General features: G+C 34.4%; 1 protein-coding gene across 3 annotated transcripts in view; it reads left to right on the plus strand.

Annotated features, from left to right (window-relative positions):
- FSD1L (fibronectin type III and SPRY domain containing 1 like) overlaps positions 1–13,442 on the plus strand; it is a 64,734-nt gene that overhangs the window by 10,243 nt on the left and 41,049 nt on the right. For all 3 annotated transcript variants that reach the window (XM_064490369.1, XM_064490370.1, XM_064490371.1), the window contains exons 2-4: positions 5,127–5,222; positions 7,604–7,735; positions 12,809–12,910. In XM_064490369.1, coding sequence (XP_064346439.1) covers positions 5,127–5,222; positions 7,604–7,735; positions 12,809–12,910 — 330 coding nt within the window. The remainder of the gene's footprint in view (positions 1–5,126; positions 5,223–7,603; positions 7,736–12,808; positions 12,911–13,442) is intronic.

Genomic DNA, 13,442 nt, shown 5'->3' on the forward strand with positions numbered 1-13,442 from the left:
ATGAGACATCCAAGTGGAGGTTTCAGGTAAGCAGTTGGAGTAGAAGGGTCTGGAGCTCAGAGAATAGGTGCTGTGTCTGATGGTGCTCGTACTCAGCTTATATCACATTCTGGCTTTGCACTTCCCCCTCAACTTCTTTATCAGTTATTTGTGTCTCCATTACAAAAGCTAGTGATTGAATTTGGAGGCCCTGGAGGGATAGTGTCGGGTAGAAAACTCCATGCATTATGGTATTTTTTTAGTTCTTCTTTTGCCTCTTTCTCTGAGTTTCTTATCCTGCCTTGGTATGTTGTGTGCCATATTTAGAAAATACTTTAAAAAAAATTCTACTGAACTTGCCTCCCCCTGCATACCTCCTGTATTAGGCACACAGTATCCCTGGGACACCTCTTCCCTAACTCTTACCTCCTAGAGAGAACTTAAGCCCCTTGTCACATACACAAGCTAGGGTTAAGTTTTATTAGAACTCAGCTTATGTAATCCTCATCCTTTAGTTTTTATAAGTTTCGGTGTAGGTGGTAGTTTGTCTTAAGTATTTTGGTTACTTGTAATTTGGTTTCCACTTCTGCTGGGTTCTTAGTTCTTTCTATCATTATGCCATTTCCATCCTAGGCCTAGCCAGTCACTGACCTTGTGAGGGCCAGAATGGCTGAAGCCCCGGTCCCCTTCCTGATTTACTTCTCAGCCCTCCCTGATGAACTTCTACCATAGCAGAACGCTACATGTGAGCTCTTGATTACAGTCTTTTGTATTTGCACATCTTCTCCACAACAGATGAAAAGGGCAGGTGGCTTCCAAGCTTCTGAAACCCTCGTCTCAGCAGGCTGCCCTTGGGCAACCTTCAGGATACTGCCCCCCCTCACCCCCGTTTTTTTCTTCTAGGCTTAGAAAAGATTAGAGTAGAGGCAGCACTTTATCTGTATTAGCTACCAAGGTTGTCTTGGATTGTTTGGGTTCCGACTCTTGCTCATCTGGATGACTGCTGCTTCTGCAGCTGTGTTTACTAATGCATTTGGTAGCTGCGAAAATAAAGGTGATCTTAAACATTGAGGCCCCAGAGCCCTCTTCAGCTGGCTTGTTCATTCTTAGAGCATCTCAGTGGTATATATTCAGTAAAGACTCGAAGCTCTCCCACCTAGAGGTTAGAGTAGTACCCCGAGAGTCTCAGCCTTAAGTCTTGGTTGTTTGGATGGTAAGGAAAGCTGCCTTTCTTAGGGTATGGGTGTTCTGTGATAGACCCTCATGCTGTACTAGAACTCTCAGTTAAATTCGGAATTTTGAACCGTAGAGCATTCTGTCTTCAAAGAATGAGATGATGTTTCCCTGAAATACTTTATCAGCCTTTAAATACCTTTTCTTCCCAGCCATTTACTGGGACAGTATAATATTTTTAAAGCCTTTGAAAATTCATATAGAATAACATTCCTCCAAAAGCTTTTAACACAGGTGGTAGGATTTCTTTCCAGATGGATTGCTATTAATACTTTTTGGGCCAATACAATTTGGGAAGGATCACTTGTCATTCTCTAGTAATAGCTGAATTTTGAATGAATTAAAGGGGAATGGTAAAGATAAGATTAAGGGTATTATTTCTTGGAGGTATGGAATTGTACCATACACAGAAAACAGCATTATCCTGATGACTCTTTGTAGAACCTACATGTCGGCTGTCCTCAGGTGCAGTCTCGTTTTTGTCAGAAGCCACCCTTGCCATAGATCTTTGTACTCTTTGTGATCCCCACAAAGCCTTTTATAACCAAAAACAATGAGCAGTATAAGTTTTAGAGAAGAGTGTATTTCTCTTTCTTAAGGTATCAGAGGGATCCCAAAGGAGTGTTGTCTGTGCACCAGTTTTTTTTGAGAGGTGGTAATCTTGTAATATTAACTTTCCATTTCTAGACATAATATTCACGTAATTGAAAACGAAGAAATTAGTGAAATTCTGGTCAAGGAACTTGGTTGTAGTGTTAACTTATATCCACATACAGCTATTACACTTCAAGAATCTGATATAAATACGTATGGAAATTCTGGTGTTCCAAGAAAAAGTTCCAGAAGTTTTTAGGTTGTTTATTATTAATTGCAAATTGAGCAGATCAATATATGATCTTTGCCCTATCCCCACTCTTAGAAATATATGGACTGTTTGGATGGTATAGGTCGCTAAAGCTGTGTTGTCCTGTATGTAACTTCTAGCCACATGTGATAATTGACCACTGGAAATGTGGCTAATTTGAACTGAGATGTGCTATAAGTGTAAAATACACATTGGATTTTGAAGATTTAGTGCCAAAAAGAAGGAAGGAAGGAATGAACGAATGAACTCAATAATTGCTAAATATTACATGTTGAAATGATATTTTGGATCAGTTGGGTTAAGTAAAATATTAAAATTAATGTCACCCTTGTCTCTTTCACTTTTTGATATAGATGCTATTGGCTCTCATTATATTTCTATTGAATGGTGTAGCTTTAAGGACAATGAGGATATTGCAGTTGATAGGGGGTGTATTCTGCCCACTCATGTCACTGAACAGACTCTTTCCACTTTTCAGTAGGTGCATAACTCAAGATATAAAGGATTTAGCTTGAAGACCTAATAAAAACTAGAGCACTTAGATGTCTTTGACAAAACTCAGTAAATGGCAGGAGCTTTAAAAAGGTCGAGAGGCTTCTCATTAAACTTTTTGGAGCTTAGGGCTTACCCAGCTGGGACAGTATGCTTCAGCTATTTCTAAAGAATTCTTTGCTGCAAAATTCTCCAAATATACTTTGCTACTAAGTTTAGAACAAAAAATAAAGTGAAAAGCTATTTTTATGCTAGGAAGTTTTTTTTGTTTTTGTTTTTGTTTTTGCTTTGGACTAGATCTGCCTTTTATTATATACCAATATTCTATAGTTTTCTGGTGAAGTTTCCTTCAGTTTTTATTAAACTGACATATATTCTGGTGATTCAAATTTTGTTATTGGGTTGAATTCACTGGGCCTGGCTCCTCCTTTTCAAGATCTCTTCCACAAGACTCCTTAACCCCTGTTCTGATAGAGTGTTATCATCTGTACCTTGAAGTTCACTAGATATGCCTATCAGTGAGCAAAGCTTTAGCTCAAGCTGTGATTCTCCATGAAAATTCCAGTGGTTTTATATGTCACTGAAGAGCCTTAACAAACCTAGTTTTTGAAACAATATACAATTTATTTTATGGGTGTTTCATGTGATGGACAAATTACTTAGGTTTAGAGGCAGTATTCTAGAGCATGACTTTGGAGACAGATTGAGCATAATTTCTACCTTTCTAGCAGTGTCACTTTGGGCAACTGATTGAATCTGTTTTCCTATGTGTATAGTATGAATATTATCCTGCCATTAGGAGGGATAGAATGGGAGGCAGATAGTCCATTAACTTGAAGGAGCCCAGCCTTAATTGAAGCGTACTGTACACAGGCCGAGGATTGGCAGAACCATATTTACTGTTGGATTGTATTGTTTTAAAATATACAGAGAGGTAAGTGGGTAAAGCTCAGTGGTCGAGTGCATGCTTAGCATGCACAAGGTCCTAGGTTCAGTCCCCAGTACCTCCATTAAAAAAATTAATTAAAAAATTTTAAAATACGCAGAGGGCCTATCTTGGATGAATACTTAAACAACTCTTAAGTCCAGTGCTCTCCTTTTCTGCATCTCTGTACCACCACTGTCATCCCTCCAGCTGTGCCCACCCCTCTCCCAGGTACTGGCTTCATTCTGCCTGCTGTCTTTGTATTTAATCTTGGTGTACCTGTTTCTAGGGGAACACCAACAGGATAAAAAGCTAACTCTTGGTGTTGGTCTTTCATAGCATAACTTCATTGTGTTATTATACTAAAATAACACCAGCAGTGAGGATGGAAAGAAATAATATAGGTAAGTGAATACAGCAGAGAGCCCTAGGTCGCTTCAGGGATGGTAATAATACCTACTTATCTCCAGGGATTGTTGTGAGAATTAAATGAGAGCTGTAATAATTTTAATTTTTATTACTATAATACTTTATGAACATTTATATGAAATATTATCCCTTTATCAGATTATTTCCTGAGCTTTTTATATGTAGCCTTATATTTTTATTATATTTTGAGGAGAACCATTATTACACAGAATCTTACAGGAAATTATTAAAATGTTTATGCTTGTAGGTGCTTACGGAAATAAGGCTTGTGCTTCTAGGAAAATTACAAAGTAAAAGTACTTGCTTTTGATTTTTACTGGGAATACAGGTACCTTGTTTGGATTTTGCTACCCATGAAGAGTTATTAAAGAGCTAGACCTGTGATGTCCAGTATTACAGGACTTGTCATATATGGCAATAAAAAGTGAAATTAATTAAAGTTAAAAAGAAGTAAATTTAGTTCCTCAGTTGCTCTATCCACATTTCAAGAGCTCAGTAGCTTCATGTGGCTAGTACTACCATATTAAACAGCACATATTTAGGATATTTCCAATATAGCAGGAAATTTTATTGGACAGCACTGAACTAGAGAATAAGAGAAAATTAAATAATTTAGTATTTTATTTAAAAAGGAAATATTGTCAGAAAGTCTGAGGTATTTGCTACCAAAAATTGCTTACCTTATTGTGGTTCTGTAGCATCTGTAAATATTGCAATGAATGTTGTGATTTTAACTGCAAATTTATTATCTACTTTCATATTTCTAAAATATAATGTTTTCCATTTTTATAAATAAATAAAATGTCAGATTTCAGTGTCTCTGCTTTTATTCCTCATATCCTGATGTCGATTACAAGTTTCCATTTGTTTTTGCAACACTTAAGGATTTGATTCTGTTCCTTTGCCATGGCCTTATGACCTAAAGTAACTTTATATTAAATAATACTGATCATCTTCAGTGTGAAAGGTATGGTGGTGGTTACGCTGAACACTGGAAATAAGAGGTTTTAAAACAGTACAAATACATACCCCATCTTTTGTAATTAGAGCCTTCGGAAAATTTGAACAATGAGTTCAATGAACAATTGGTCCTATTTATTATATAATATACTCTTACATAAAGGGTTTGTTTAGAGAATTGTTATGAAGATTATAATTCTCTTTTAATAAAATATCGTAATGTTTAATTTTTTTTAATCCTAGGAAGCTCTACAAAGGATCATTTCAACTCTGGCAAATAAAAATGATGAAATTCAGAACTTTATTGATACACTAAATCAAACACTAAAAGGAGTTCAGGTAGGAATCTGTTTTTGAAAAGTTTGTGTACATATGTCACAATCAGTGATTGTTGGGTTGAATCAGACATGTAAATATATACACCATCAACTTGATTATAAACTAATAGAGGTGATAGCAAGGTTTTCAAATGGCAGATAAATAAAAATGCTTTCTTTGCTATTACTGCATTCTCTGTGGAAAGATCAAATAGTAATGGAAAGAGAAAACTCTGGAATAGTGGTTGCTAGGAATATTATAATGCTCACTTTTATTCCTTTCCATTTCCTGTTTGTTCTTTTCTAATTCCAATTAAGAGCAAACTGTACCTTTCTGAAAGTACTGGGACACTAAACTTTTTTTTTACAGTAAATAAAATTGTAGAGGGAAAATGTAGATAGTACTTGCAGAGTGTCATTTATATCCAGCACTTGCAGAACTGGATGAAAGTAAAATACAAAAGTAAAAGGGAAAGTGCCCAACGAGGAGAGAGGGGAAATGGTCCCACATTTAGACGGATAATCCATGTTGTAAAGAATCAAATGTTGATTGTGGAAGGGACCTTAAGATAAGTTGGTGGTGCTTTCCCATGGATGTGCCTTTATTAATTTGAGGGCCATTTGTTTGTAAAATAAACAAAGAAGATTTGTACAACACTTGTAGACAGTGAATCGTTTCCTATGGTTTTTGTTTGGTTCAACCTGGGTAATTGCCTGGTTCTTGCTAAACCTTATGGTCTTGTATTTTCTTTACTTCTGAATTTGCTGTAATTGAAGTTAGTTGATTATAACCTTCACCACTTTAACTGTCTTTCTTGAATTGTTTTATTGGAAAATTTGGTAAATCCATGAATCCACTTTCTTTAAATAAGCAAAGCTAGTGGTTCTAAAACTCTTGATATATGAACAAGAGAATCATCCCACTTGACATCTAGAAAAAGAGACCTTAAGATAGAGCTAGCTCAAACTATTTTTCTGATTGATAAATTATTAGGACGTTACCTGAGCATCCAGAAAAAAATTGAGGGCGGTTGATTAACCTACACCCTTGTCACTGAAGTTGGGAGCATAAGATGTAATGGGTAAGAGACTGTAAGCGTGTGCCAATTGGTCATTGAAGGGGAAAAGAGTAGTCCAGTTCCTTTTTACAGATGAAAAAACTGAGGTCCTGGAATTTGAGTGGCTTGTCCAAGGTCACACCATTACAGAGTAGTTAATGTAGAATTTGACTTAGGTCTCCTGCCTTCCAGACTGACATTTCTCCTCCCACAGCATGGTGTTACTACTGTAAAGAAACTAGTAAAATGATTAACACCACTTTCAGTAAGACTCCGGTGAGATGATGTCTGGTTTTTACAAACATTATAAGCAAAAGTTTGGATTATGATTATGCATTATGATTGTATGTATTGATTGTATTGTATTAGTTCTCTAAGCCCGTGCCAGTTCTGCTTCTTTTAATTGAATGATTCATCTATGTTGAAAAATGCCTTAAGGTAATTTCTTCTGTCTCATAATTGTTCCAAGTGTGGATATCACTTATCTAGGGTTTTCACAGATGTTTTATTATTTCATGTTGAAATAGCAGTATCCTGCTTAATGAGGCTGTGAGGGAATCTAAGAGGTCAGCAGACTTGAAATGTTTTATTGATTCTGCCATTAGTAACCAGTAACTTCATTGATTCTGCCACAGTAACTGTGTGGCTTTGGGCAAGTCATTTATATGTATTTTAGTTTATAAAATTTAGAAATTTGACTACAAATTCTAGTCAGTAGATGATTTCTGAGGTTCCTTCTAGCACTGATATTCAGTGTGTGATAAACCTCTTAGGATCCAGTAAGAAATTGCTTAGCCTTTTAAGTTCTGCTTATCTTACGTAAATGCAGTGTTTTAGACAACCTGAAAGATGAAGAAGTTTGCACAACACCAGCCCCATCCCTCTATGCCCAGACTGTTCCTCAGAGTTACAGAATTAAAATCTATGGAGTATTTTTTTTTAAAATCTGCTTCACTGATGATTCTGATGCACACCAAAGGTTGAGAACCACTGGCTTAGGGTCTGCCTTAGAGCCTAAAGGTCTGGACAAAGTTGACAACCTTAAAAACCACCTTTCACATTGTCCTGTGGAAATGGTATTATAAAAGGTGAGGAGACTATGGGCTAGTTCATAAAGGGCTACTTAACTCAGAGCACTGCTGAAATAGAACTACCAGCATTAGCAGCCAGCTTCTTGGATTGATCTGTTTTTAAAGCCTTATGTCAAATATTAGAATTTTGTTATTTTCTGATGTTAGGCTGAGGGGTTCATAACATGAATCTATTCTCTCCTTTGATAAATACTGTATCTTTTAGTTTTTTAATGCTTGACATCTTTTCAGTAAAATCTTTGTTTATTAAACAGGAAAATTCTTCTAACATACTTTCAGAGTTAGATGAAGAATTTGATAGTTTATACACCATATTGGATGAGGTAAAAGAAAGTATGATTAACAGTATCAAGCAGGAACAAGCTCGTAAATCACAAGAGTTACAGGTGAGATCATACAACTATTTAAATATGAATAATTTTAGTCTGTATAGTGCTTGATCTATTGAAAGCAAAAATTAGTGAATTTTTGTGCATAACTGTGCTTATATCTAGTAGAGGAATGATTCTTAACTTTATTTTGGTCATAGATGCCTTTTTTTAAATTGTAGTAAAACCCCCAAGATTTACTGTCTTAACCATTTTTAAATGTACAGTGGTATTAACTATATTCACATTGTTGTGCAACAGGTCTCTAGAACTTTTTTTCATCTTGCAGAACTGAAACTATACCAGTTAAACTACTCCCCATTTGCCCCTTTCCCCACTGCTTGTCCGCCACCATTGTATTTTCTGTTTCCATGATTTTGACTACTCTAGATAACTTACACAAGTGGAGTCATATAGTATTTGTCCCTTTTGTGATTGGCTTGTTTCACTCAGCATAATGTCCTCAAAGTTCATCCATCTTGTAGCAAGTGCCAGAATTTCCTTTTCTATGGGTGAATAATATTCCATTGTATAAATATACCACATTTTCTTTATCTGTTTATCTGTCTATGAACATTTGGGCTGCTTCCATCTCTTGGCTGTTGTGAGTAATGCTGCAGTAAACATGGGGGTACCTTGAAATTTTGATAGGGATTGCATTGAATTTGTTGATTGCTTTGGGTAGTAGAGAAATTTTAACAATAGTAAGTCTTCCAATCCATGACCACCAGATGTCTTTACATTTATTTGTGTATTTAATTTCTTTCAGCAGTGTTTTGTAGTGTTCAGTGAACAGGTCTTTTGCCTCCCTGGTTAAGTTTACTCCAGAGTATTTCATTGTTTTTTGATGCTATTGTAAATGGGATTGTTTTCTTAATTTCCTTCTTGGATTGTTCATTGTTGGTGTATAGAAATGCAACTGATTTTTGTGTGTGAATTTTGGTCACAGATGTCTTTAAGAATCTGAAAGCTATGGAAGAACACAAATGTTCTCTTTCTGTCTTACACACACAGTTTCCAAGGGTTAAATACCCTTTCAAATCTGTCCATTCTTCCAGGTTGAGATTTCTTGTTTATATTTAGGAGGTGGCAGTTGTATTAGAGTTGAACAACGTGGGTTTGAACTGTGAGGGTCCACTTATGAGCTGATATCTTTCAGTAGTAAATACTATAGTACCACACAGTCCTTGGTTGGTTGAATCATTGGATGTTGAGGAACTGCAAATACAGACTGTCGATTCTAAGTTATATATGAATTAACCCCTCGTTCAAGGGTCAAATGTACTTAAACCATTCAAAGGTAATTAATTTAGTCATAAAATATCCATAAATTTCATAAATAAATTCAGTCATTTAAAAAACAAGATTGGAGATAAAAGGAAAACTCAGCATCTTCTGAAAATTTCACCTGCAACTTGTCCTGTGCAGATTTCTATCCTGTCTTGACCCGAATCCTTCACAGCAGCGGTTTGGAATACCATTAGAGTGTTCAGTTGCTTAATCTGCAGCTTTCCTTTCTTTCTCCTCATACTTTTTCTCTGCTAACACGGCTCTCACTATCTTCATCTTTATTGTGTTCACCAGCCACCATTTCTGTCAGCCTAGCCTGCGCCACATGTTAAATCTGCTACCAAAATGACCTTGAGTCCTATTTTTTCTACTTTTTCCTCTTCAAGTGACAAAAATCTCATGCATATGGAATGTGCATTAAGTTTTTATCTCCCACCTCTAACTATCCCTGGTGTGAGTGATATTCCAATACTGCTGATATTATTTTCCTTTTCTCTTACCTGTAAGTTCCAAATACCTGGTTGGTGCCTACATTTTTGTTGACATCTTCTTTCTGCTTAACTGTGCATGCAGTTTATTTTTCTGGCATTGTTAATAGGGGAGATAGAAGCAGCAAATAGACACATTTTTAAAAACTTGCAATTGGCTAAATAAAATCGAACTGTTAACATCCTTCTTTAGAGTAGGAACTTTGCCACTTGTGTTTAGAAAATACTTTGTACTTGTCCTGTATGAATCATGTGTCTTATTATATTACTAGTTTTTAAAATAATGGCAGTTTACTAATTAGCGTCTTTTAGGTCCCTTTCTCTATTTTCCCTTTCTCTCCTCAAAATTCACAGACATTGGAGATGAAGCTCTTATGATAATGACTTTGGAAAAGCATTATTAGACATTGAAGTCATAATTATCATTGGATTTTTAAAAATTATTTTATTATCTTCATTATGTGTTGTTATGCTTGCCATACAGAAAAGTGAAAAGAAAGGAAAGCAAATCCTCTGCCAGATTAGAATTTATAGGAGTAAGCAAAAATGTATATAAGATATAATTTATTTAAGAATAATGTTAATGTAAATACCATACAGCTGCACATAATGCAGAGGGCTCGTGAAAGGAATGGAATTCAGGAACAATTCTTAGAAACTTATTTGAAGCACTTTGAGAGAGGATATTTCAGGTAAGAGGTGGTTCAGTTGTTAACATAATCAGATCAAAAGTCTGGAAGAGTCTTAGAATCATCTTTAGGCCATGTCACTGCTGATTTTGAGGAGAGATCTAATATCATTGTGTGTGCATTTTGATATTTAGGAATGCTGTCCTTTTTAAAGTCAGGACGTTTGACATTTTCAGAATTAGATAGTCTATCCATTGTGGATTTTTGGATTTTTAAAATATGTCTTTAGACTTCCAGAAGAAGTATGATATTTTCGTATCAGAACTTATTTTCTGGCAGCCCTGTACAGAGCTGGGTATATGTGTGTGAATATGTAAAATCGATAGTGCTCTTCTTAGAACAGGCTGCATTTATTGCTCTTGTAAACTATTGAATTTATATTTCTAGTTTCACTAAATTCCCAGTAATAAATAATTGGGTCATATAAATTCATTTAAACTCTTTTTCTCATGGAATCTCAGATGAACTTTGTCCACTTTGGGTTTTGTGACTCTTAATTACAATGATAATAAATATATATATATAAATATATATATATATTTGCAACTGATTTGATTCATGGAAGTCTTCCATTCAACTGCATTTGGGCTGTTTTTAAATAAGATGACATTACTCTGATTTTTTGATCAAGTATTTTATCAAATTCATCATTAGCTGTGAATATTGATGGGAGGATTCAGAGTGTTGCAAAAATAGGAGAAACAGAGTTCTGAATACTCGTTGAAAGTGATGACTGCAGAGATGTTAGCACCATCTTTTCTTCCGGTATCATCACATCAGATCTTCCTTTTTTTCCTCAGTGATTCCATTTTTTCCCTCCTTTTATCTTATCTTTTGTAATTCTTAATATTTGTCTTTTCTTTTCAATGCCACAAAAATTTTCAGTTTTTTAATAGGAATGGTGATCTAGGGGAGATCAAAGGATATTGAAGGGACATTAGCTTGTAAAATAAGACCCAGACATAAGCTTTGTGAACATAAAATGACTTCATTCTTCAGGATATTCTTGTGTTATGATTCAAAGGAAAAGCTATGGTGATCTCAGCCTAATGGTAACTCAAACCATTAAGCTTTCTTGGGATAGTTTATAAACCAAGTATTAGAAAGAATCACCACTTGGTTAATCATGCCATTTCCTTCTTTAGTTGGAGATAATAGAGCATCTTTGTTCTTTCTTTGGGTTTACAAACTCAATAGCATGTTGTTTTCATTAAGATATTTTAACAATTCCTCTGAATAACTAAGTGCTCTTAAAGTTGTATTCCTTTGTTCTTTTTTTTTGCTTTCCCTCTTGACTTCAAAAAAAATTCATAGCACTTTCTTAAACTAAGATGCTATTTTATTTCAAACTTTGACTTCAGATTGAGTTTTTTACTTTAATAGTTCCTTGAAATACATTCTTTATTCTTGCTCTTTTTCACTTTTATGCTACTTTGACTTAACTCTGTCCTAGTGATCCTGTATAGACCATTTATACCTACCATTTTATTCTTGGTGATTTTGCATAAGCCTTTTATTAAGCCCTTCTACAAATGGGATATTTCAAATGGTGTTCTGGTAATTCTTTGAAATTCATAAAAGGTTTAGCCATAGGAAGAGTAATATTTTTATGAAATTGTAGTTGGGTTCTTAGAATGACACATAAAAACCTCTTTTAACGTAAACTTTGACTGAACTATTCTGTTTTTCCAAAGTACAATAGGATACATCCGAAACCAATAAAATGAGATATAATTTATATTTAATGTGTATCTTAAGGGAAAACTAAGTAGATTTGAATATAGAATAGATAATAATAAATATTCTGAAGAAAAATCTTGAATACACTTAAAAACATAGGAATGGGTCCATTTCTTTGTTTAAAGGTATCACTAACAATATTTTCATATAGCTAGGCTTAGTTTTAAACCTACAAATGATAAAGTGAGAAGAGGTGGCGAGGTGGGGAGAGAGAACTGAATAAGAAAGATTGTGTTAGGTGAAATTAATGCATCACTGTAACAGAGCACATCACTGTAACAGTTATCTTTTGTTCCCCTTTGATTTATGGAAATCTAGGGACTTGCATTTGTGATTCCTGTGTTATCCACTTTTGGAAACCATAACTTAGCATTTTAGAAGTATGTATTCTTGAGTAATATGATAAATGGAGTACCAAGATTGTGCTCAACTGAATGTACCTGATGAACTTTAGCTTTGGTAAATATCAAGAAATTTAGTCTTCATTATAGAGGATGTTGTCTGCAGACGGATTATTTTGATATTTTAATTTAAATTGTTGGTAGTTTTCTGACTACCCTTATGATAAGAAGAATTTTTAAGTAAATTTGACCCCAGCTATTAATAATTGCTATGTTTTTTTTATGTGTGTTTTTAAGTGATGAATATATCTTTATCTGTATGCAGTTAAGCTATTCTGGACAAATTATGGAAGTTTTTAGGATAATTAAAATTTGTTCTACATACGGCTAGTGATTACCTTGCTTCAATACCTCTCTAAAGTATGTTTGTTCAATTATTGCTATTAAGATTGTAACATTCATTCTAACTGTATATTTAAGTTTCTAATGACAACAGGAACTTCTTTTTTAGTGATATATTATTGTTATTATTATTATTTTTAGAATCAGCTTAGTCAATGTAATAATGCGCTGGAGAACTCAGAAGAACTTCTAGAATTTGCAACACGGTCATTAGATATAAAGGAACCTGAAGAATTTTCAAAGGTACCAAAAAAAACAAACAAAAAAATGAGACTAATCCACTTAAAAAGGAAAGTTTTGTTTAAAAGAAAATGGTGTTTCCCCTTTTAGTTTTGGATTGATTTAGTCATTTCTAATACTAGAAAAGGCTTAGAATTTCTTGTTAATAGAGTGATAGGTGTTCATTTATTCCAGAGCATATACTTAGAAGTATGTGTCATTGGGGTCATGAACATATAATTGTTTAATTTTTCTTTAATTCTTAATTCAGATGAATGAAGTTACTCTTTTTTTTTCAGTTACATGCCCACTGAAAGGTACTTTGCACTTCAGCTGAGTCATACTTTTGTTATAAACATTTTCTTACTAAGGAAAGAAGATTGATATTGCTGTTAACATTTTAAAAAATCTAGGTTGGTGTTTTTTTCAGTGAGCTGATTGGGAAAACATCATCACTTGATGCATATATGAGAGCACTGTGAGATTTGTTATTAAATTTGTTGTTAAATGTCTCACTGTTTAGCTTATGTAATTGTTTGAATGTTTTATTTAAGTA

This window comes from Camelus dromedarius, chromosome 10 (assembly GCF_036321535.1).
Source record: "Camelus dromedarius isolate mCamDro1 chromosome 10, mCamDro1.pat, whole genome shotgun sequence".
In the NCBI taxonomy this organism is placed as follows: domain Eukaryota; kingdom Metazoa; phylum Chordata; class Mammalia; order Artiodactyla; family Camelidae; genus Camelus; species Camelus dromedarius.